This window comes from Mastigoproctus giganteus, chromosome 2, assembly GCF_048544385.1.
Source record: "Mastigoproctus giganteus isolate SK-2022 chromosome 2, ASM4854438v1, whole genome shotgun sequence".
NCBI lineage: Eukaryota > Metazoa > Arthropoda > Arachnida > Uropygi > Thelyphonidae > Mastigoproctus > Mastigoproctus giganteus.
Window position 1 is genome coordinate 196,370,059 of NC_143576.1, and position 26,560 is coordinate 196,396,618.

Here is a 26,560-nt window from a genome sequence, read left to right on the forward strand (position 1 = left end):
ACTGACCTCCACCACTTTTGTCTACAGTCCCTTTCTTTCCCGCCCCCGTATCTCTCTCTCCCTTCTCTACAGATTACAGATAAGCCTATCAAAAGGAGACAACACGAACACCTGCGTAACAATACCAGCAGTGTGTGGCGGTTTTCTCCTCATAGTTTCGTTTGCATATCCACGTCTTTTCTCATCCCATCCCCATTTTGTACCATGCACTCAGGCGTAGCGTAAAATCGCAAGGTCCTCCCACGAAAGTCTACGATGAGCTCCTAACCCAAGCCAAATTAAACGTATTGCGTACTAAGTAGTAATATAAGCTTGAACTTCTCACCTGAACCGCAAATAGCTAAGGGACAGAAGGGAGGAGGTTCTACAGCCCATCATGATAGAAAAAAATTCCTGGCTTGTCTAAGTAAAAAGCAAGTGAGAGCTGGAAGAAAAACCCTTCCTCGCCCATTTTGTTTATAAGAGAAAAATGCCGTCCAGAGAGTTAAAAAAAAAAAATTAAACTCACCAAACCGCTCTAAGATGGTTATATCTTTAATAACCTGGAAAAAAATTTAAAAGATAAAAAAGTTTGTCCCTGGTATATGACAAAGATGACGACCCCTTTTGAATAATGTACTTAACAAAATCGGACATTTGAAGAGAATTTTTCTTGAATATTTCAAAAAACTAGCTGAATTTCAAAAAAAAAAAAAAAAAAAAGTACTGTATTTGTACTAAATAACGTAATTAATCTATTATTGTCTCCGGGTGTTTAAGGATCAAATTATAGAGTAAAATACTCAAATACTGGATTTCTATGTGTTAAAAAACAAGGTGTCTAATTTTTTCTTATGTAATGTATATGTATATTGTAGTGCAGTATTTTCTTATGTATATTGTAGTGCAGTGAGTGCAACTGAATCATAATTTGAAATCTTTAATGCCGAGCAACCAAAAATCCTTAGGAAAGGGAAAAAAAAAAAAAAAAAACATGGATATGGGCACTGTTTATTCCGAAAGGTGTTGTGGGTTAGCTACAAGTAATAATGTTAGTAATGCTCATAATAATAAAAAAGCGACAAGTATTGTATTTTATTATATAGTATTAGTATGTAGTCTACGTAATTTTTTTATCTAATTAAGAAAGGGGTGAAAAGAAAGAAAATTCCGTTTTCCAAAGACAGTTTTTTTTTTTTTTTGTAAAATATGTTGTTAAACGCTTTTTGCATGACATATGCCGAGCATTAATTGGCCAACAACGAAACTTTTAAACAACGTTTAGTTTCCCTAGGTTTCGTCTCAAAAGGGCTAAACCTAGAAATGAATGGGAGCAGGGTCATATAAGAGATCAACTTTTCTTGAGACAGGTATTCAAGAGATGCTGGATCTTATGTACATGATAACACGAAATCGTTCGGGCATGCAGATGTTCCAGAAACTCGTAGAAGCGGACACAATCTAATGTTTGTGCCATAACAGATGCAAAGGTTTAATCGTATTACACCATTATTTTTGGAACATGCACAACATTCTTGTAAATAATTAAGCGCTGTGACCCAAGAAGTTCTGCATGGTCTTACAGAAGTTTTAAATTTAGGAGGGATAAAAGGACGGATGTCAATGAAAGTCTCGAAACAACAACAACAACAAAAAGTTTGTTTAAAATAAGAGAGGACAAATAAAACCGTCTAATTCAACTAATGGTGATCTATAAATTACACATTTCTTAAATCATCTTTTTAAACTGAAATACAACTGCTGATTTTAGATAGTCAATAGCATGTACTCGTTACAAAACTCTCTTTTCTTTTTAAGCAGGATTGTGGCGATTTTGCAGATCCAGTTTCGTCCACAAATAGTGTCGTATTTTCTCAAAAATAAATGTTTTCGATTAATAAAGAATTATATATCGAGCTTTCATTTTTTTTCTGAATTTTTCTACGAACCATTAGGCCTGACCGCAACGTAGCCGAGTGGTCAGGAGCGCGAGTGCAGTAGCACACGCTCTTTGAGTGGACCCGAGTTCACGCCCATGACTGCTAAATACGATTAACATTTGTATTGATTGATTTATTGTAAACTCCACTGACCTAGTGGTCGTGCCGGAGTATAAACAAGAACATTATCGGGTCATTTGGTTTATCTATAATTGCACTAATCAATTTTCGTATTAAGTACTTCAGACTCTTATATCAAGCTATAGATTCTTTATCAAGTCTTCCATCCTCTTGTAATGCGTAACTGATGGTTTGTATTCTGAAATCTTAGGAAGAGAGAAAGAGAATTTGATTCGATACTTAAGTGAGCAATCTGAAATTCAGTTAACACAATTCCATATAACTATGGAAATCATATTCAGACTAGTTGCGAATTCACTTGTAATCAATACTCTGTTTACAGATACCATTCTCATCACGCCCTACGCTGAAATTAGCTGTTGGGTCCATTAAAATCAGCATTTTCTGTATTTATAGATACCCTGAATCATGCACTGCGTTTGTAATCCTCAATATCTCACCATCTGTGTTACTAATTAATTAAATAACATTCTTCCACAGGTACAGACGACCCAAATAACGAGATAGATAGAGCTACCAATCACAATAAACAGCAAAAAGCTCACAATTTTACAAAAATGCTAACGGGCGTCATTTCATTCCCAAATGTCTGGGGTCTCTGTACCCGACGCACCACTTCACAATCCATGAGTCTAACCCCAATTCTGCGTTACGAAGACTTAAACTGAGCAACAAATTCACATTTGAGCAGTCACTAGCAGCCATTCAAATATTGAAATCAGGTGGAATGGATATGGATAAATTTACAACCCAATCCGCATATAGATGCGGAATTGCAGAGCAAGTACCTGCTTTACTCAGTGTATAAACATCTCGTGCATTTGATGACATTCGTTGTCTCTGTTAGTGCTATCTTCCGATCCTAGTGAAGTCTAAAGTCCGTTTCCCACCAAAATGAGCACCGGTACTTCTAAATTGTTAGCCTATTTTAGACCATTTCCATTATCGCAATTGCTAAAGTAATTAATTTGCTTATTGATAATCTCAAATGCTTGTCTTATTGTTGCTCATATGGTTTCTTATCGCTTGTCAAACCCCTAAAATTGTATGTTGATGTATACTCATAACTTGTCAAGCCCCCAGCCTTGTAGGCTGTGATAGGGATTTATGTTGTTGTTATGTTGTTATTTTGGTTTTTAGGAGCATTAGCAACTAAGGCCATATTGCTCCTAAAAACCAAATAATAACAATAAAATACCCACCTGGCTACGGAGGAGCCTTGGGGTTTATCGCCAACTGTATCTGGTTGTGTACGATATTTCATCTTATTTTATCGTCATATTACGCCATTCACTACAAATAATTTTACTTTAATTACAATTTATTTATATTATTTTTTTCTTTGCTTTATAGTGCATGTCATTGCACAATTTTATTAATTCGGCAAGATTTTGGTAAGGCAAGCTAATATTTTATAATTAACAAGCTAGGCAGATATCATTTTGACCTACACATCCATTGCGCAGTGAAGTTGTTAGTTAATTGAACTACTTATATCCCTATCTCACAAAAATGACATCACGCAGTGCAGTTACAACTGCTATAAATAAATTACCATAATAATCGGAGGCTACTGAAAAAACTATTTTTATTTCATTTAATCCCTGTACAGTAGAGCATTACTATCTAGAGGTTATAGGAGCCTTATTAGTCCACTGGAGTTTGATGAAGGAAAAGTATTCAATTCCCTTTCTATGAAAGGAATCAGATCATTATATGCTCTAGTGATTTCCAGGGCTTACCAGTGACTTGAATACGATTAATAGTCAGAATGAACAAATAAGTACCACAATCGCCACCAAAATTTTTACCACTTTACATTTTATTCCAAATTAGGTCACCCACCCCCTTGGAGTTCGACGTGCAGTCACCGATGATGGCTACCCTACAGAAACACCCACACAATGAAGAAAATCCTGAAATTCTCCTTCTTGACAGAAGCCGTGACCGAGCGTAGAAATGATGGATCATATCGGTCAAAAGGCGGAGCGCTGCATACAGATCTTTTGAACAAGGTAAGTGTAGGAAATCTTCAGCAAAAAGGTCATTTTTTACACAACTACAATCATAAACTAACTTTTTTTTTTTATTTCGTGCGGACGCTCTCCTCTCTGCGTTAAGAAAGATTCTACTTCCAGAATAACAAACTGAACGTTATAATTTAACTAAAATATAGTAGTGTTTTTACCCTCTACTAGCGATATACATCAATGTCAAAAAAATTCAGTTGCAGATGATGACAAAAATTCAGTTGCAGATGATGACAAAAATACAGCAGTCCGAAAAATATTAATACAGGTTAACGAAATTTAGTACGAAAGTATATTATGATGCAATAATACCTTGTGTAATCTTAGGGTAAAGCACACCACTTCGAAAATATTCAAATTATTTCATGCATTTCAGAAATTCAGAAAAGCAGATATGAAGGAAGAGCTCGCGTATTTCTCGAATCCTTGCACTAACCTATTTCTTAAGGAATAATCACTTAAATGCGCACTGAAATTAAATGCTTGTTTTGGACTCCTTAATTTTCTGGATTTAAAAAATAAAACAATAAATGTAACATATTAAAATAGAATACCAAAAATAAGAAGAAACCTGACTTGTCTTATCAAGGTAAATTATTTCACCCGGAACTAAACAAAATAAAATTTCGCTTTAAAGGTATGAAGGATGCAGAAGGCCACTACCTTTGTCCCCCCCCCCCAACCATTTAGAATGCCAAAATAGGTTTCGAACTGCTCATACTTCTTGAAACTGCTCTCATCTCTCCCCACTAATATTATACCACACCGCATATTAAATACATTTTTAATTAGTATAAATTTCAAATTTTATTAGTATAACTTTTCTGAGACACAGACTCTCCATCTTTAGACATCTAAAGGAAAACGGTCTAGGTATTAATGCTAAATAAATTCATGCTTTAGACATCTAATTAAAAAAACACAAAAAACAATGTTTTTATCATATTATATAGAATAAGCGATAAACTGTCATAAAGGGACACCTGACTGAAATTTCAACGTCATATAATTCGCGTCATCTTCTATTTGTTAATTTTTGGGATATTCAGATATGATGAATATTCTGAATATTCGATGCAGATATGCATCGGATATTCAGACCACAGTTCTCCAGTTCTTATGGTATTCTAGATCATACAGTCTTGTGCATTATGTCTGTACAAATTTTGATCGATATGTATGTTATGCGGACTGGTAAACCTAGAATAATTCGGGGAGCCATGCTTTCTCTCCCTGAGATCGGTAACTACAGCCCCAACTGAACAAAAACTTTTAAGAATTCTTAAAAGTCTGTTCAACTGGGGCTGTAGAAGCTGTAAAAGTCTGAGGGATTCCAACTCAGATCTCTCCACACGAAAATATTAAAATTTTCTCAAATTTACATAATCAACTCAATATAATTATATAGAAACAATATCATTCATTCTCCTAATCAGAATTTAAATTGCCGTTTCAAGGACCTCAGATAAATAAAATAATAAATTTTCTGTTTATACTCCGGGACGACCAAATGATCAGAGGAGTTCACAAGACAGACAGAATACAAGAAACAGCACCGTATTCAGCAGTCACGGGCTTGAACCCCGGTCACTCAAGGCACGTGTACTTATGCACCCGCGCGCCTGACCACTAGGCTACGGCGGCCTTTCTATATCTAGTATTACTATCCTTTGGATCGTCCATTTGTACCGCTTACAGGAAAGACATATCAACTAATTTTAATCTATTTAATGTAGCTACTTGAGGTACACTGCTTCTAGAAATTATTTTTATCCACAGCTTAAGTAAATATTTATCTCCTCCCCCTCATCTAACTTTGCATCAAACTTTCTGATGTCAGAAAATTATTAGATTTTCTGACATCAGAAAAGAAGTTTAAGACTTCTTTTCAAAGTCGATATTCGGAGACAATTCGGATCCCTTCATGTACTGTTCGTCCTGGTTCTGCAGAATCCCCATTGCAAGACCATTCAACAGCAATTTAAGCAAAATTCACCCTTCTCAATAAGATTTCTCTACATTAAATAATTGTAACATTGATTTCTTTGTTGAATTTCATCAAGTCTTATCCAACATTAATCGGCTCGCTTGCTCGCTCTCTCTCTCTCTCTCTCTCTCTGATTTAGATCGATACAACAAAATAAAATAATATAATATAATACAAATACATTATACCTCGCAAAAGATTTAAATTTCCTCTAAAACGAAAGAAATACTGTTTTTTTTTTTTTTTTTTTTTTTTATTTAGCATGGTGGCACTTATTAGTTGAAAAATATTGCGAAACTTCATAAAAAAATTAATAAATATTTATATTCCTTACCATCTCCTATTAACCGCAAGATAATGCGGGCCATATCCTGAACTTGACGCATTCCATAGTCTGCTGAGCCATCAGCCTCCAATCCGAGATCTCCAGAAAAAAAGACAATTAAGGAACCAAAACAAAATTTGCTGTATTTGATAAAATATAGGTAGACATTACCTTAAAAATTAACCACTGCAATTGACATTTAAAAAATTTACAATGCCCATCACCAGAAAATTGTATCGAAAAGTTTGTCATCCCTCTGATACAAAGTCGATGTTGGTAATTATTCTTGAAGCATCAGTTTCCAATAAAGTTCATTTTTCTAACGTGGAACAAATGCCTGCTTTTTTGCACCTTTTGCCTTTCTAATGCTAATACTAAATAGCATAATTAGGAACAAGGCAAGAAGAATACCTGCCGCGGAACCGATTTGGAAAGGATGGTGCCGTTCTGTATTTAATGGATAAATTGATGAAGGGATGCGATTGAACATCATTTTAAGCCAAAACTGAGAAGCAACACTGGTTTATGAACATTTCAATTTCTATTAATTCCACGGCTCCAGACAGAAAAAATAATCTTTCTTCCGACATATATCCTAAGAAAAAAAAAAGAACATTTTCTGATTTGTAAGAAATATGCGCTATTTCAAGATAGAAGATTCAGATCGCGTAAAAACTAATAGATAGTAACTATAAAGTAATTTATAAGATTTAATGCAGCTGGAAACGAATTGAGAACAGCCCACTGGGAAAAACGATAGCATTTTCCAATAAATTAAAAGATGCATTATCTTAACGAAGAAGATTCAGATCACGTAGCAACCATCTAATAGTAACTACATCGTAATTTATAAGAATTAGCGTAAATGACATCGAATTCCCAAGGACAATTTTAATAGCCAAAGCATAAAACCGAAACCAAAGTAAAGAAAATATGTTTACAAAAGGATTTTTAGAAGTGTAATCTTCTTGAAGACCATAGTAAAACATCAAATACTCTTTCTCTCTCCCTCTTTGGTTTTTAAATACCTAAGTTAAGATAGGAGAAGTCAATCCACCATCGCGAGCTTCAAAAAATTACTTATATGCTCCACTTCTTCCTCGTTCCTATTTTTGTAGAAAAATTTTAAACAATTCATAATCACATGTATCATAAAATACCCATTCCATACATAATAGATTAGTTGACAGTGTAATGTTATCCACTGGAAGGTTGTTCAACCGCACATCGAAGTGTTAAAATTTTGTAATTTTATTTATTTCTTTTAGTTGTTTCTTTTTAATTTATAAGCGGTTCTTTTATGAAGTTTTTTTACTGTAAAAGAATTTTCGTACCTTAGCGTGTTCTCTTCATATATACATACAATCGCAATCAAGTCTCATTAAGGCTGCAGTTCCGCTAAACTGGGCTTGCCTAGAATTAGAGACTGAGTCATTATCATGAAAAGCTTCGTGTGAAAGCATAAAAAAAAGGAACTTTTTCTGAAAACAACTGGATAATTTTAATTGGTACTTTGAACAGCTAATACTTAGATTTCTTAAAAAACAACATGTTAAAATGCCTGCTTACAAAATTAACAAATCGACAAAGAGGCAGCCGAGTTTCGTACCACTTTCTATTCATCATAAAGAACACACACTGTCCGATACGGCTAGAGAACACAATAACGAGATATTGTTTTGACTATTATTTTGATTATTATTTTTTGATTACGAGGTGTCAAAGACACGTAACATTGTTCTCGAATTGCATTTGAAACTCAAAATAAAAAAGAGATTTTCAAATGAAAGGGTAAACAACAAAAAAAAAGGCTGCAATCAGATTTTCAAAATGGAGAAGTTCTCCCTAAAAGATGGGGAGAGAGAAAGAAAAATGTAGAAAAGCCATTCTATATTCTTAGTATAAATTTTAGTATTTCTATAGCTCACAAAGCTTAAGAACTACAAATTGTAAGAAAGTATTTTATTGTAATAGGAATTTATTCTAACTAAAATTTTAGATAATTATTAAATCAAGAACTGTAGGCGTCTGTGAGGCCTATGATAATTATTTGGAAGAGCCTTTTTTAACATAAAAAATAAAATAATAGAAATATTTAGTATCATTATAGGAACAGGAACGTTAAGTGCAATTATAAATTTAAACATTAGTATTTGAATATGTACAAAATACAATTATATAGGAACTTCTGTAAATCAAGAGGGGGAAAAAACATGAAATGCTATATTTCAAGACTATATTCTATATCCAGTATTACTATATTCTCAACTGGGGTGCGGTAGGTGCTCTGCACCAGTCAGGTGCAGAGCACCTACCGCACCCCAGTCGAGGATTGGCTCTTTAAGATCAGTCAAAAAGCTTCTCTGCAAGAAACACTGTCCTTTTTCAGCTCTTTTTTCACGGATTCTCAGAAAATTATAAATTTTCAAGTCAAAATGATATTTAACAGACGTTTCTAAATACGGACTAGGTTTTCCTTTCTGATCGTATATATTCAAACCAGAGGAAGCAGTTTTCAGAATCCATAGGACAATCAATGATTGGGACATCGGGTGAAGTCACATCATAACTTTTACTTAATTTTGTTGATCACCGGATTTACAAATCTGCTTCGTAATCATTTGACATTGCACTTTTTCATTGCACATATGTTTACTGTTTCTGACTGTTTGTAAATGAAGAACACTGTTTCATATAGAGCAAAATAAAAGTTAGCACCCGACAATAATTAAAATTAAACAGTCGTATCATCAATGCAATATTTTAATGCTGTTGTTCTTGCATGGTTTTTAAGCGCATCAGCAAACTAGGTTATACTGAACCGTATTTAATATGTCTCTAAATTGCGTTTTCTTTTTTTTCCGATTTGCTGTTAGTTGGACGAAAAACCCGAGTTTCCGAGGTAAAAAACCGTGTTACCGATGCCTGAAACCGCATAACTCGGCCACTTTATGAAAAAGGTCCATAAAAACTCCTCACGTGATTGGTGGGATTCGAACTCAGGTTTTTTATAAACAGGTGTGGGGAAGGACGGTGATTATATCAACTATGCTACCTACGACGGCATTTCGATGCAAATTCCAAAAAAATCCCAATCCAGCCAAAGCTACAGCGTTTTTACTGCACTGGAGATAAAATTTATAAATCTATTTCGTAAACTGCTAGAAGAAATACATGTTGTTTTATACTATGATGTCCATCAAATTATAATTTGAAAGGGTAAATTCAATTACGAAACTGCATGCGCTGTTATCTACGTCCTTTATTATAATGAATATGGGTCAAGCATAACAATAGTAAAATACACTACTCAACAAAATTAACAGAACACATAGAAAACATGGTGTAACTCGTGCAGCTTGCGATGAAGTGGAACAAATTTTGGTATGCCGTACAATAACAATGAGAAAATTCGGACAGGTATAAGGACATTTTATGGGCTGTACAAGAATTACCAAAAATGTTACATTACAGAAGTCGATACAAGATGCTCGAAAATATGGTCCCATGACATTAATAAGGGCTATGATTTCCTCCAACGGCTAAATAGACCTGACAGAAGTGAACCATGCTCGATATAAGGGTGTCTATAAGATTATGTGGCAAACAAGTCTCATTCTTTTCACCAGCGCAGACTTAGCTCATCACATGATCGAGGAGTTCGCTGTTGGAGTGTAAGGCGACGCCCAAGGGCGTCACCTTACACTCAAACATGTTCGACACATGTTCAATCGGATTTAGCCTGGTGATCGTACTGGCCAAGGCAGTTGTTAGATATCTTGAAGCTTCAAGATATCTAACAACTGCCGCTACTTGAGCTCTATGTGCAGTGGCGTTACCATTACCGCACCCCTAAAAAGTCGTAAATAGGGTTAGAAGAGATCTTTTCTAGGTAACTCTGCGCAGTTACGGTACCCCTGACAAAAACATGAAGAGTGGTGCGGCCGTTGATCATTATTCCGCCCCACACGAGAACCTTGTCTTCACTGTAAGTGTCCCTTTCTCTAATGTGGAGGGATAGTACCGCATTACTCGTTGTCTCCAGGTGAAATAACGTCTAGAATCTGTTTTTAGGCTAAAACGGAACTCGTCAGAGAAGAGAACTGTACCCCATTTGCCAGGGCTTCAAGTCATATATTCCTGACACCAGTTTAGACGAACTCTGCTGCGGTTTGGGGTTAATGGGATATAAACCACTGGCCTCTTTGCGTAGAGTCCACTTGAGCCTTCTTAACACAGTCCGGTTGAAAATGTTTTCCCTTGTGGTCGCAGTAACCTCAAGAAACAGTTGATGCCAGGACATTGTAGGGTTCCGTCTTGCTGTTAGTGCCAGATTGCTGCCTGTTCTCGTTTTGCAATGGTTCCTGTCTCCTGAAACTGCTGCCAAAGTGCTGAGACATAAGCCAACGTGCACCACCTCTGTGACTGCCCGCCTTCACGTCGTCCAACAGCCCACCATCTCAAAGAATCATCTAAACGACGATGACTTGCCATCCTGAGTACTGGATATGTGGCTGAGCAAGCCAAAAACCGGGAATGAATGATATGGTCGCAACTGTATTTTTACAGGCATGAATAATTTGCATAATGTGCGGCTCAGTAAGGTTCCGAGTATCCAATCGATTTCTATTGGATACTCCGAATTTGCATGCTAGGATGCCTATTATATCAAATATTCGCCTTCGGCGACACTGTTTACAATAAAATATTCATGAAAAACATTTTGTTTGTTAATTTTGTCGAGCAATGTATAATGTAAAGAGAAAATACTGTATAATGAAATATGCCATAGTTAATAAAAGGTTAATGAAATATGCCATAGTTAATAAAAATCCGTTGCACTTTGAGGTGCACATAATATCGTTGCATTGGTATATGAATTAATGAGAGAAACATAGACATGCATTCAAACATTATATGTAAACAACAAATTAAAAGTAAAGAGCAACACTGGACTGACAGAATGGCTATGGACGAGCAGCGGATGTCCAACGATTTCCGAATAAAATAAAATTACGATTAATGACACGAAATGTGCTCTCCCTATTGATGGAGCAAAATTAATCTTTTCTTTAGGATGCCATTTTATTCTTATAAACAATATTAAATTAAACTGTTTTAAAATTTATTTCTAAGAATTTAAGTTATTTCAATTTATTTTTAAAATCATAAAATGGAACAATATTTTTTTTTTTCTATTCAAATTACGAAGAACGTTTAAATTAAATCAACTCTTCAGGTAAGTTCGAGATTTCATTTCTAATATAGGCGGCCCTAGTTTCAATGAAGCCACTCATCGTAGGTCATGGTACCATAGACTCCCTGCAATGATAGAGATGGGTGTTTCCGTCAATTTTTCAACGGCTGGCGTTGCAATCGTTTCATCCAGCTGAGTTTCGAAACCGGAAGTTATTTTATAGCCCAATGATGTCATCATGCAGTGGTACAGTAACCACTGCTTCCTTTACACGACACATGTGGCTTTATCTGCAAGATTTACGTAAGTTAAGGAAAACAAGACGGTATATTTCCTAGCTATCTAAAGAGAATTACGTTTACTTGTGCTACTTTTTCACGAGGAAGGATGAACCGAAGCTGCCAACGGCGGACTACATAACAATCTCAAGACGATAGGTGGATGGTCTATCTACGGTATCAATACCTGTTTCCCTTCCGACATGAGTCAGGAGTCATTTATGACTGACGTGACAAATGCTTTCCAGTACCATCTAAGGAGGTCGGGAGCTTTCATATAGACACACAGGGGTGTGTGTACACAGATGCAGACATCTGTATTTTTTAAATGAATAAGGGCGCCTCTTTGGTTCCGATTTTCCTGCTACTTTGGATAAATGCCAGAGTACTCAAAATCAAACAAAAACTGAAGACAGAAGAATTCATGCATCCATCACTCAACTAGATTCTTATTTATATATATATAAGAATCTAGTTGATATCTAGTATATAAATAAGAATCTACTTGTGTATGTATATATATACACACAAAAAAACACAGCAACCAGTTTGGTCCTGTTCGACTATAACAGCAATTGTTGCTTGCGGCACGTTCCTGTCAACCCTATCGAAAATTTCCGAATTGCTTATCTTGGTCACTTTCATTAGGTATGCTTTTCACAAACCAGTTATTTCATAATATCGAGGAAATGCTAAGAATATCTACTTGGAAATTTCCTGATATTTGCGATAGAGGGTGCAACTTGCAAATGAACACGGAACCAAAAGAATATTACTACTACTGAAGAAAAAAAAATTAAGTTACGTATATATAGATATTTTTCATAAACTAATTATTCAATTTAACGACCCAAAAGTACAATGATATTGACTAAGTTATTAAATCAAAATTACAAACAAAGGACACAACTCCGCGTACGATTCGAGTTTTTTTTTTAAATTTATTGGATACTGAACGAGTTCTATTAAATTTGGATATCATTATGAAATAAACTTAATGCTCGAGAGAGAGGAGAGCACGAGTTACAAAAGAGAAGGCAGAGCGAAATTTGGTTAAATTTATTTTAAGATTTTAAAGTAACAAAATAAATTTAAGGGCGTCTGCGTTTGCCGTGTGTGTGCGAGTGATCACGTGTGTGTGTGTGTGAGAGAGAGAGAGAGAGAGAGAGAGAGAGGGGGCTTTATTCAAATATCCTGACAAAAAAAAAATCTAAAATCTGGCTCAAAATACATTAGAAATTTAAATGCCGTTGCTAGTGTAAAAATTACGCGTGGCTAATGAGCAGTATCACTTCTTGTACTGTTAAACTCTACATGGGTCACGCTTATTAGACGTAATAACAGAGATGTCCGTGAGCAAACTTGTTCGTATATTGCCTGGCCTGCTTCCTCGACAATAACTACGTTTTTAATAACAGAATATCCGCTTCTTTTTTTTTTTTTTTCCTTTTTTAGAATGATGCATCAAGTAATACGTAACATTCATTTGAAGCGTGAGGATTCAAGGTCATCAGATAAAGATTGTGATCCAGGTTACATTAAGAAGTAGGCAGCATCTCTCACGGTCAGTGTCAAGTGTATAAGACAAACAAATATGGACCATGAACTAAGCTCCACACACACACACCTGCACGTTAAGTTAAATTTACGGGAAAGTTGCCAAGCTGTTCAAGGAAAAAAGAATATTTGAAGTAAACAGGGATATTAAACTGGTCGAGGCTGTGTCAGTACGTACGCTAATGAAGATGAACAGTCAGGTCCTATATACACGCGTACCTTCTATGGGTAAACTATTCCTATACTCATCCCATATAATAGTTCTATAAATTAATTTAATTTTTACATACATTTTTATATACAAGACTGGCGAGACATAGCCGAGTGGCCAAAGAAAAGAGTGAAGAAGAATACGCGTTTTGGTGGACCGTGGTTCATGACTGCATAACTGCTAAATGTTAAACGATTGTATTTATTATCGAAATGAGTAATTATAAACTCCTTTGTAAAATTTATAAGGAAATAACAAGGCCCGCAAGCAATGACATTGATCTCTCAGGTCACAATACTATTCACCACGAACTGTTTGGTTGCACAACACATAAACAGCTACCCTTATGACAAATATGATTGCCATTGGTTTTTACATGCTGACACGCGTGACAGTTATTTCAATGGTTAGTGCTATACACTGATGATTTAAAATCCAAATTAAGATATGTTGAACGACGGTGGAAATTGTTGTTGCTGTAGTAGGGTTTTAGAAACATCAGTGACTAAGGCCATGTTGCTCCGTATAATCTGTAAATATGTGTGTTCTGAGATCGATTTTCTGTTTTCTGGAGTAAACACCCGAGTTTCCTGAAGAAATAAGCAGGCCACCCTCGCCTGAGACCGACTAACTCAGCCACGTTGTGAAAAAGACGAAGCAACTGGCATCTGATTTTAATTCTTCTGGCAGTATTAAAAACAAGAAATACGCAAAATATAAGAAAAGAAAACAAGACAAAGAGCGAAAAACTAGAAAACATTAAGAATGATTGCTGTGTCGAATGTTTGGAAACCTGTTATGTTCCTAAAGAAAACGAGACATGGATTCAATTTATGAAATCCATGGGCTATATAAACTGGACAAAATGTTAATATTTTTTTTCAATAAATATCATTTGTTTTTTTTTTTAAAAGAGGCAAATGATATCATGAATTTGCAGTAAACATCTAACATTATCAACAATTATTTTTAAAAAAGACATCGACCGTAAATGTTTCTCCCTTAAGAATAGAATCACTCTTGCAATTACCCTATATCAACAGGATAGTATAGTTAGACTGCATCATTTTGGTCTACTGTAAGTAGCAAAACCATAAATCACCCAAAGAAGAAATTTGTAATAGAATATCTACACCATGTCGAAACAAAAAATACAAAAATTTTTAAAAATATATAAAAATAGTTCCAAAAAGTGCTAACAGAGCACGCTTAGTGCTGCGTGCGATCAGTATTCAAAGTAAATCTTATGATATGACCGGTGGCATCTTAAATGAGGTAAAAAAAAAAAATGCAGCCATAATTGCAAGAAAAAGTAAGCATGGTAATACAAATAAGATCGTGTTTTGCTAGTAAAGTTCTTTTACTGAAAAACATTAACGCCTTGACTGCACTTCAGGAGTACTTCCGTTGAAAAACACTTAAGAAGAGGACCTCCTTTTCCAAAACCGACTGTGCAAAACGATGAGGGTATTCGAAAAAACATGTGGTTTGCTTACAGGGCTCGACGGAGGCCGTCAGCCACTGCAGCAGCTGTTATCGAAGAAATCGCTGTTGTTTTGACGCATCCGACTAATATATAACATGCCATATATCAGACGTGTGCGTCACAGCTCTGGACGTATATATAACATACGTCTCCCATATGACACTGTTCTGGCATTAGATGATGTGCATTTCGTGTGGTACCAACAACTAGATATGTTACTAGTAACAGTTCGCAAAGTGCCTCTTTCCCTCCTGCAATGGTTTCTTTACAATATCCAAGTGCTGCTCCAGATAACTTCATACGACAAAGAACAACGCACCCACTTCTCTACGATTTCAGCCTTCCATAGCGGTAGATAACATGCGGCCTTTGAGCATCTTATACTAAAGAACTCATTTCTGACTAAGTAGCGGCATATATATCCACAGTTCTTAGGCATAGAGAACGCTTCCATCCCATATGTTACTGTTTGGTGTGGGTTTACAGAAAACTTCATAACTGGACCCTTCTAAGAGGAGGAGAAGGCCTCCGTAGCCGAGTGGTCAGGAGCGGGAGTGCAGTAGCATACGCTCTTTGAATAGACCGGGGTTCAAGCCCCTGACTGCTAAATATGGTTGATCTGCCAACCCGCGCTGGACCTGCGTGGCAGATTATGGTCCATTTCCCTCAACATGAATAGTTGAGGAGGTTTCCATCTTGCAGTGAAGATTTATTTTTTTATTTAAGAGGAGGAGATGGTTCAAGCACGTGGTCCCTTAAACTTGTACGAACGTTTCTGTGATCTCCTCTGACAAAGTACGACTCCTAGCCTTCGAGAGAGAGAGAGAGAGAGAGAGGATGTTTCTACGAACTGTTTTTTATAAAGGCATATTGCCAACATTCCCCGTGATGCCTTGGGAAATTACCATGGTACACTGTGCGTCCAGCATTTCAATACAAATAGCTATTATATCGGGCAATTTTATCTTCAGAATGAGCTCTTCCTCGTACTGTGCTGTAAATTTTTCAAATAAATTGTGCCGTATAGGTGCATGCAGCGCCGAATGTATTCTTCTGTCACTTTTTTCCACACGGTACATGTATACTATTCCCAATTCATTTATAAGCGAGTCATGGTTAGTCGCCTGCAGATCCTAAATGATACCTTTTAATTATAATTACCCTGCATTTCCATCGTGTGTTCTAACATTTAATCAGTCTCCGAGTTTTATAATCCGCGGTATAAGTTCGCACATCTGAATGGCTGTAGAGGTGGAAGCAATGTTATTATTACTACCATGTTACAAATAAAGATATGCACATCAGCGGCATAAACCTGTTTACAATGTGCAGACGGATGCTACGCTGGAAGAAGTTTGATGATATCAGAACTGACAATATGAATAAGAACAGGAGACTAATAATACAAGTTTAAATTACGCCAGCTTCTGTTATCTCAAAGACTGGTCCAAACTCATAAAGCCTAAGTTAACGTACTATTGCCTACCTATTGTTAAACTTTTTCCCCTGACTTTTTATTTCACAACACTCAACTCGTACATGTTATGTTTTCAGTGATTAATAAAAATAACCCTTCAGTAGAATCAAAAATTACCATTAGATTAGCGATGGAAACAATTTTAGAGCGTTAAAGCTTATAACTACTAAAAGTAGAGATGATTAAGCAAACATCTCCAAGACCTTGATTTAATCGTACCTCTTTCACGAAATTATATAATTACTGACAACATTCATATATTTACATAATGGAGTCGTAATAAATTATGACTTCATGGCACAGAGGGATGGTGTAGAATATAAACAGGAGGAAGAGGTTCTTCCAGAAATATTCCTGTGTAGTTCCATGGAAATGTTTGGTAGTTCCCATTTTACGGTTTACTGAACTAGACTTGAAGCCTTCCTGAGCAGTGGAAAGTTACCTCTCATTTGGCAACATACTGGAATTATGTAGATGGCTATATACACCACCTTCATATCTACTACTGTCATCTATTGTCCAATTACACCCCATGCAGACGCCCGAGAGACTATTACATAGATTACTATTAGAATTTGGCATCACCGCAGCAAATAAAAATATATTGTGCAATAATTTAATAATATACGAGAGTGGATCAACTGAAAACAAGATTTCGATTGCCTAAATTACACACCGATAGTAAATTTAGGGATTGGTTGTAACGCTTATGCTAAATAATAGGACAAGTTGGTTGTTTTGTATGCGCGAGGAGTAATGCGCAGCAGTAGAGACAATACGGCGTTTATAGTGACGGGTGCATTCCATCTAGCGCAACGCAGTGTTGTTCAGTTTATTAGAGCAGAATGCATTTTTCCAGCAGAAAAGGAGCAGGTTGTTAACTATCACGCCCACCAACGTACGAATGGGCAAATCTTTACCGTGAAAGAAGGAAGGCAGATGGGTTGAGAAGTGATAGTTGAAGTTTAATATTGACAAATGCTAGGTACGTCACATGGAGAGCAGTAATCCTAGATTAACGTACCAGCTGCATAGTGCCACACTCAGGGCAGTGAAGAATGAAACAGACCTGGGGGTAATTGTGCAGTCAGATATGAAGTTCTTTGAGCACTATAGACAAGCTAATAGGATAGCTCATGGGGGTTTTGTCAATGACATACAGGAATTTTGCCAAATAGAAGAGGGAGGTGATTATCTCTTTGTATAAGGCAATGGTTAGGCCACATCTTGAACACTACGCACAGGTCTGGAAGCCTCATTTGCTAAATCTGTTGGAATAGGACCTGATCTGTTAGAATGGGTGCAGAGAAGAGTAACAAGACTGGCGAGGTGAGCAAAAGGGTGCTCTTACCAGGAAAATCTTCAGTTATGCAAATTGCAAAGTCTGGAGACTAGGCACATGCGAGAGCATTTGATTGAGGTGTTTAACGCCTTGAATGGATTGAGTATGTTCAATGCTCATAGAATCCTTCCTCTTGCACAGACTACGCACATGAGCATGATAAATTCAAATTGAGGAAGGATGGTTGCAGGTCGGATGCGTGAAAATTTGCCTTCAGCAAGAGGATAGTTGGAACAAACTCCCATCTGGTGTTATGGAGGCGGTAGTTTGAATAAATTCAAGGAAGAACTAGACAAACTGTTAAAGAGGATGGACAAGTGAAATGGGAAGTGTTGGCTTTTTTTGGCTCATGCTGTATAAGCTTGCTTTCTTGCATCATTTTCCAATACTATTAATCTACAATGTGACAAAAGTTTAACTCAAGTTTTAGCATTAACAAATACATCTGGATGGATAGCAGTAATCTTAGAATAATATACCTACTGTATACCCTCGACATATCAACTGTATACCCTCAACATACCAACTCTGGAATGTGTCCCTCGTCCAAGAAAGCTCACATAGCTATCAGAGAAGAAAATTTTGTTAGAAAAACAACGTCTTCAGGGCATATCGCTATATGCCCTGAAGACGTTGTTAACGGACCTATTAACAGTTAACGGACCTATGATCAGGGAACTGGATATCGTCACCCGTCTATTGAACAGTCCATAAATACACTCAGCCAAAACATTATGATCACTTCTGTCTCCACGAGTTGATGTATTCCACAGAACCTAGCAATGACATTACCGACCGGTGAAGCATATATAGTGACCGCACTAGCAGTGCCTATCAGTTCGTCAATCCGAAGCCCGTGCAATGGAGAAAAAGAGAGGACCTGACGGAGTCTGCACGGGGAATGATTAGCGGCGCTAGGAAGGCGGGAGTAGCATCCCAGTAACCGCAGGCTGTTCGAGGTTAACCGTAATGAAGTTGTTGGTACGTGTTATCCGGGACAACAGACGGATCACGATCTCTCAATTAATGGCAGACACAATCAGGGCACACAGAGAAACGCTTTAGAGCACACCATCCAGTGGATGCTCTTGTGGATAGGCCTACGGAGTAGGCAACCTCATGCGTTCACACCGACGATCCTCATCGACACCTTCATCTGCAGTAGGCACGGGAGCATCGTTCCTGGACATTGAACACCGGAAAAGAGTCGCCTGGTCTGATGAATCTAGGTTCCAGCGCCATCATGCCGATTATCGGATGCGTATTCGACGGAAAGCAGGTGAACAGCTGCAACCAAACTGCATGGTTGGGCGAAAACAGGAAGGCAGCGGCGGTATCATGGTTTGAGGGATATTTTCCTGGACACAAAGGGGTTTCCTCATCCCCATTGAATACACCCTAACCGCCAGATCCTACCTCGGCATTTTTTCGGGCCAAGGTTTGCTCTACTTGGTGACCACGCATCCAGATGCTAGTGGACTCTTTCAATAAGACAATGCCCCATGCCACAAGGCCCGCATTGTGCAGAAATGGTTCGAGGATCACGTCCAAGCATTTAGTATGCTTCTCTGGCAGCCAAATTACCCCCGACATCAATCCCATCGAACATTTGTGGGATGAGATGGAACGCCGCATTCTCTGGAATGCGAATGTTTGACAACTGGAGAGAAACATTGGTTCACGCCAATGCGTCTCTCCGTTGCCGAACTCCGTCCAACTGTTCCAGGATACATCAGGCTACCTTCCGCGGTCTCGTGATGTCGATGCCACGCTGGGTACAAGCGGTTATCACGGCAAAAGGTGGCTCAAAGCGCTATTAGGTAAGTGGTCATGATGTTTTGGCTCATGAGGGTAATTGCAGTAAAAAGTGGGCGCAAAGTAAGTTTCCAAATGTTTCAACGGTGAACAAAGATTCTTTCTACAGTGCCTAATACGACATGAAGGGGGAGAATGACTTACTAGATTTCACAGTAACTGTAGATCAAAGTGCCCGCACCATCTACTAACTCTAGATGGTGCGGGCACTCTGAATTAGGGAGCAACGGACACAGCATAAGGTGGGCACACATTAATTCAACTTTTGAAATAATTCAGATTATGCTCTCGCTGTTCTTCGACTCACTGAAGCTGTTGCTGTGCCATTTTATGCTTAGAGGTAAAATAATCAACTTACAAAATTATGCACAAATCCTTAAAGAATACCTACAACTGTTATCAAAACAAAAGATCGAACATTTGACTGAGAATGTCATTTTGCTACACGAAAAAGCACCACACACGCAAGGATCAACACACTATGGCAGCCATCCGAAAAGTACCCTCGGAAGTGACTGAGTGTACGCCTTATAGACTGGACTGTCACCTTGCAATTTTAATGATTTGGAAAACTGAAAATGATAGCAGGGCGTCGATTCCATACGGATCATGAAGTGAAGAAATTCGTCAAAAAACCATGACAACAACTAAAAGACTTTTATGAGCAAGGTATAAAAAATCAGGTGTGCATATGAGATAAGTGTCTGAACTGTGGTGGAGTTATTCTAACAAAACTATCGTTTCATTTGAACCATCATCGTAATTTTGGGTAATTTAATTAAATCTTAGGGGGGGGGGGTGGAATTGAGCCAATGTATCTGCTGACCTCAGGATAGCTTTACATATGATAAAAGCTTCATCAGCCTAAATGAAAACATCAAACTAAAAGAAAACAGATCGAAACTAAATCGCAATCTCTCCAGGATGTAGTACTACAAGAACAGAATAGTAATTCATTTATCTATTACAAATACACTAGTTGCATGTTACTCTTATCGTAGATGTCTCCCATTTAAGGATTATACTGATTGGTTGTTAATCGTTTTCTTTGGAAATGCTAGTGGATGCATCTGTGTATGAGCGAAAACAAAATTGCTTTATCACTTCAAACAATAGATCGGGTCACTTTTTGAAACAGCATTCCTGTTCTGAGACAAAATTTTAATATATCCCACGTGCTTAAATTTGTATTTTATATATAAAAAGGAGCTAATATAATCCATCTTTGTCCTGGTTACTTATTATTGTTATTCGACCTCCATAATTTTAAAAAGCATATTGATAATTATTTGCGTTTCCAATGCACCCGTAGATGATGTTGACAGTTTTTTTCCATTTGACAATCCAGTGACTGCGCTGATGGATGTCTTTCCCCTTACCGATGAAACAGAAATCAGCAAAACAATTATATTTTTTGGTATCTGGAGAAGAGACATCGATTAACATAATACTGCTATTTGAAGAATATGGAAAATAAATCCCAGACTTATCACGATTCCTTTCATCCTACCCTTAAGGTAAGGCGAAATCGTAAGTTGTAATAAAAGAACACAATTCACCGTAAGCTATCATACTTTAGTTTGCTATGGTCTTATCTATATTTTTTTTAAATTTGCATCCAGGCTCCAAACGTGCAATTTGCCTAAACAGAAATAACATTAAAACTCCTGCATCGAATTGATAATTACAGCAGGATTCTGCAACATGTTCCCCCTTCAGCTATGTTAGCCAGAACTGAAAGTCACTTTTACCCCACTGCATGTACTTCTTAGGCGTAAACGAGGAGAACCTCCAGGCTGTTTGCTAATTCAACCTATGTAGACCTCCGTATTTAACGATTCGCTTACAGATTGCATAAACTCCATCGTAAATACGTATTGGGAAAGTCATTGTTATCATAAACTGGGATAGGGTGAAAATGAGAATTTCATATGTAAATATAACCACCATCTTCACAAGACTATTGCTGTATTCTCTGTTCGTAATTCATTAAAATGACTAAGAGTAAAGTGGTACTCTTCGTGGCACGACTATCACGTGGTGGGAAGGTGATGAAAGTTGGATGGACAAACTGATACACGTTCATTTACCGATGCTTCGTGTGGAAAACGTAATCAGCATTTGCAACGTCACACATTTTCAGTATAAAGAAGAAATTGTACATGTACAAATCCTCTTACTAATAACAGTTCTTTACCGGTACATTGTACAACTACATTGTACCACTAACTTTTGTTCGATGAAAGCACAATATTGCAGTTCAAAGGTCTTAGAAAATTCCTTCCTATCTTCTACTGTATACTGAGTTTTAATCGGTTTTAAGTTGTCAATATTTTTTCTCAAAGAAGAGTTTAAAAAACAGTACTTCCAGAAGCAGTTATCATTTACTGAACACACAGATAAGGTAATTCCGTTGTTTCTCCCATCACACCTGTTGAAAAAGTAAATATTGTGTTAAAGTGCAGTCTAGTTGTCCACCTGCACAAGAAACTTCTATCTGATGACGACAGCCTTCTCATATATGTGGGAAACAGCACGTATGCTGTGTTTCGATTGCGTGTTGGGAGTACATTAAGTTTGGAAAAGGAAATTTTAGCTTTTGTTGCTCGGATAAAGATAAAACGTTACTTCTTGGGTGATTCTACGCATTAAAATATGGCAGCTGTGTCTGTGTAAATAATCTACTCGTATATTTAAATTCGAAGCTAATATTTTTGATTCATTTTGTGCAGTTATAGTATCGCTTACATTTAAATATTTATGTAATTATAAAATTTAACGCGTTTACATATTGTGGGCGTATAGGGTAAGCGGAATTCACGACACAAAGATTGCAAGAACATTACCGTATTTTGAAATAATGAAGTTTAAAAATTGGCGAATTTCGAGTAACATCTGGTTAAAAAGTTAAAAACGTTAAATGAAAAAGTATTTTTAAACTTTCCAACAAAGCCTATAATGCCCAATTATATAGCCGATATTTTAAATGAATCCAAGAATATCCGTACCTTTCTTATATCTGGTATCTAAGTATACGTGTCTCATAAATTTCTTTACATTTAAGAAAAGATAAAATTTTATATTTCTGCGGTAATTGTTCATCTCCTTTGCATAGGAAAGGTTTATGGCGAGTGTGGAGAATAATTGCATTCAAAGTTTTTAAAACATAAAAGGCTAAAAATCAATGCAATATTTGATATCCTCTCAAAAGAATTAGAACCAGAAATTTCTAAGGAAATGTATTTTTATTAAAGGAGTTAAGATCGTATGGGCACCTTTGGCCTGAAAACGGTATTCATTCTTCAGAGAAGCCTTGTGATCCATTCAGGAGAGTAGCCAAATTAAATTTTATTCCATTTCTCTTTCGATGCAATAACAAATGGGGCAGTCAAAGTGGGCTCTTCTGATTTGACTCCGATCTGGTATTCCTGTTAGTCCCAAAATTCAATGAGATTCGGATGGCCAGATGAACTGCGGAACTTCGCTTTTCTCCAACCAGATACGTACAAGTCTGGCTTTATGGGACGATGCATTTCTATGCTGGAATATGAAAGGTCCAATTACATAGAACTGGCAGAGCACAGATATCTCGAAGTTCTCCAAAAATTCAATACTCCGGAGTATTGGATAATAACAGTAGGTAGCAATCCTTTCAATAAATATTTACTTAAAATGCGTTTAAAACATAACAGCCTTTTTCATAAAGTAAAAGCAGAAAGTTTTGCCAAGTGCAATTAAGAAAATAGGTGCACAGAAGTTATATGATTAACTGTCTGTGAACATCTGATATAATGCCAATATGAAAATTCTCATTCAACATTATGAGTCGAACAAGTTTAACATCCTCCTGTAGCTACAATAGTCTCTTTCTAAGACTTTTCTTGGTTACAGACGCACACTATTCGGTGCATGGGTGGACTCGCGACACTTCTACTGGGGAAATAATTTCACTACCGTACTGTGCTTTATAATTCTGTGAAACGTCAACTTTACCAAATCTACCACACTGAAAATGGAAATTACAAAGCACTTTGATTTCTCAGTATCATCTGGGCACATTCTTACGCACGTAGCTAGTTGGAACATATCAGCGGCCAATCTATTATTGGTGTGGTGAAGCCACTGACTGTATCAATTGCAGTAATATTTTAATTAGATACATAATTTGTCACATTATTAAAAAAAACATGGTAAAAGTGGCCAGCCTCATTTCACCTTAACAAGGGATTTTCTTGATAGATTACTTTGGGGACAGTCTAGGAACTAGGATAAAAATCCGACCTGGGATTTTATCTTAATGTGCCGGTCATCTCATTTACAGTGAATATCACTACAAAAATAACAACAGCTTAGTTCATATAAAGCTCGTCTTGCAGATCAAATCATTCTGAGAAAAAAAAAATATATATATGGCGAAAATTAAAATACAGTCGTCAGAAAGAGGTGCAAAACTACATTCTCCATCACTTTCAATACATTTAAACTCCGTCCACCTACTTTTAGCAAAATGTGGCATATCAAGTCAGCATCTAAAAGCTGAAAGTCCATCCTTTCTCTTCCGGTTTTGATGTTTATATAAATAACCTAAAAACGTTGACTTACTCTTTCTTATCTGACTATAATCCTATAACAAATATATCTGATATATACATGTATACGTACAAAGCATTTTATAAGTATGCGCATATCCACTCAACGGCCATTGAAATAATTTTTTTATTTATACTCCGAGAAGGCCAAAAAAAAAAGATCAGAAGAGTTTACAACACACACTATAAGAATATTATAGCATTTTGTGACATCACATGGATTTGAATAGGCGGTGTAAGTAACTCTATACTTTCAATTTACCATACGGCTACACACCCTCCCCACCCACCAATGGCGAAAAATTAACAGGTCCAGCGAGAACACGTACAGCATTTATGAACTGGTAATTAAACGAAACACGAGAAAACCATTGGAGATATAACAGCAAACGTCCAAGTCGACCCCCCCCCAGCTAACTCCCCAACTCCCACATCGTTAATAACTGCAATGTATGGCGTAGGGAACGTCACAATTTAAGTTTCCTTTTGCACCACGCTGCAGTGACGCAACCTGAATAATAAGGTTAGCAGAAATCTGGGTGATTTCTCAGATCGTTATACAATACAACATACGGCAACCTACAAAAGTGCTACACGGGGAAAATGCTTTAAATCTAATTCAATCGAAATTAATACAAGTCAGCAAACAATTCAAAATACAATTAAACTTAATTAGAATGAACTAAGAAGGATACAGTTAAGCATATCTTGTATAGAATGAATTTCGTCTGAATGATAAAAGTTTCGAAACTCTTTACGCAGATCAAAGAAGGAGAAGTAGTAATCCGGCAAAGTAATGCCTTTACGACATGTTTCAGGATGTAAAACTTGCCGAAGGTGGAGCTGGCCATCTGTGAGGAACTGGAACGGCCGTCCAACGTCATTGGCTATCTTGGCTCGTACAAAGTTATCGAACTGCAATAAAAAATAAATGAATAAACGAAAGAACATGAAACAAATTATCGCGCGATATAAATACACATAATTATCATAATAAAAGTTTTGCAGTATTGATAATGAGTTACAAATACTGGTTCATTCACTGTTTGTCTGTAAGGATGTATTTTTATGTCCTTTGTAACAAAAACATCACAGTAAGTGATCAGTTCGCAATATTCGAAATTAACAGTACCGCTTAATCAATAAAAATCAATAAGTGGGCTGCATTTTCAACCAAACTTCATAATAATAAACAAGCAGCACTTAAACTATTAACAATCTTTCTTCGGCATATATTTTATTTCTGGCCAATCGGTTTGGCTGTCTCTCTTTCATCTACATGACTTTCTTGTACAGAAACAAATTGATTGGTCAAAATCTCTAATTTCTAGAAATTATGGTGAGATGCCAACCTCACTAAGCTTTCAAGCATAAAAAGTATTTACTGTAACAACTGTCTTCCTCTGTACTAAATATTGATAGCTACAAGAAAGCCAGGGCTGATTTTGTTAAGCTTAAAAGAGCAAAAATCGAAAGTTTCCTCTCCTCTCCTCTGGAGTTAATGCTGACAGAGCAGTACCAACGAGAAAAACATAATTTACGCAATCATTTGATCCTCATAGGTCTTCTTACTTAGTACAGCCGATATCTTCCCAGAAGAAGTGGACACAATAATCAGTTCCCTTTATCCTATGCTGTTGGCCCCGACCGTTCCAAATTATGTAATCAAGCAGTCACGCGTTCACACCTTGGACTCAATTACTTCCATGTTAATAGGTGTTTAGAAGAAAGATTTTTTCCCTAGCTTGCTACAATACAAGGTGCTTCCTGTTCCCAAACCCATTCTCTAAACAGTTACATGTACACAAATCTGATAAAAAAAAATCCCCTCTTTAGCACACATCTTCAAAACTTAATCCCCCCTCTCTCTCTGTAAAACAACATGGTCGCTATATAAATCGGCTATTACAGTATCTTAAACTTATTAAAACGATTGTGTGCTCCTCCATCCTATATAACTTGGGGGCTTAGTCCGGAGAGGTCTGTATTATATTCCCGTCTACGAATAGAGAAATTTCTAAAGTCCTCTTTAATTGACAATGTAGTTAGCCGATCTCGAGAGGCGGACAGGGTTTTTCCCGAGTTATTCCGGTTTTTCAGACCGCACAACGTGCAAATCAGCTGTAAACACACACACACACACACGTACAGACAGAAGATACTTATACGGATATAACTTAACATACTAATAATTATTACCATGAAT

At 36.8% G+C, this 26,560-nt stretch overlaps 1 protein-coding gene across 1 annotated transcript in view; it reads right to left on the reverse strand.

Annotated features, from left to right (window-relative positions):
- The window catches only part of fus (epithelial splicing regulatory protein fusilli), a 169,795-nt gene that overhangs the window by 83,813 nt on the left and 59,422 nt on the right, over positions 1 to 26,560 (reverse strand). The window contains exons 3-4 of the mRNA XM_090389689.1: positions 25,050 to 25,269; positions 6,412 to 6,501 (exon numbers count right to left, since the gene is read on the reverse strand). Coding sequence (XP_090245815.1) covers positions 6,412 to 6,501; positions 25,050 to 25,269 — 310 coding nt within the window. The remainder of the gene's footprint in view (positions 1 to 6,411; positions 6,502 to 25,049; positions 25,270 to 26,560) is intronic.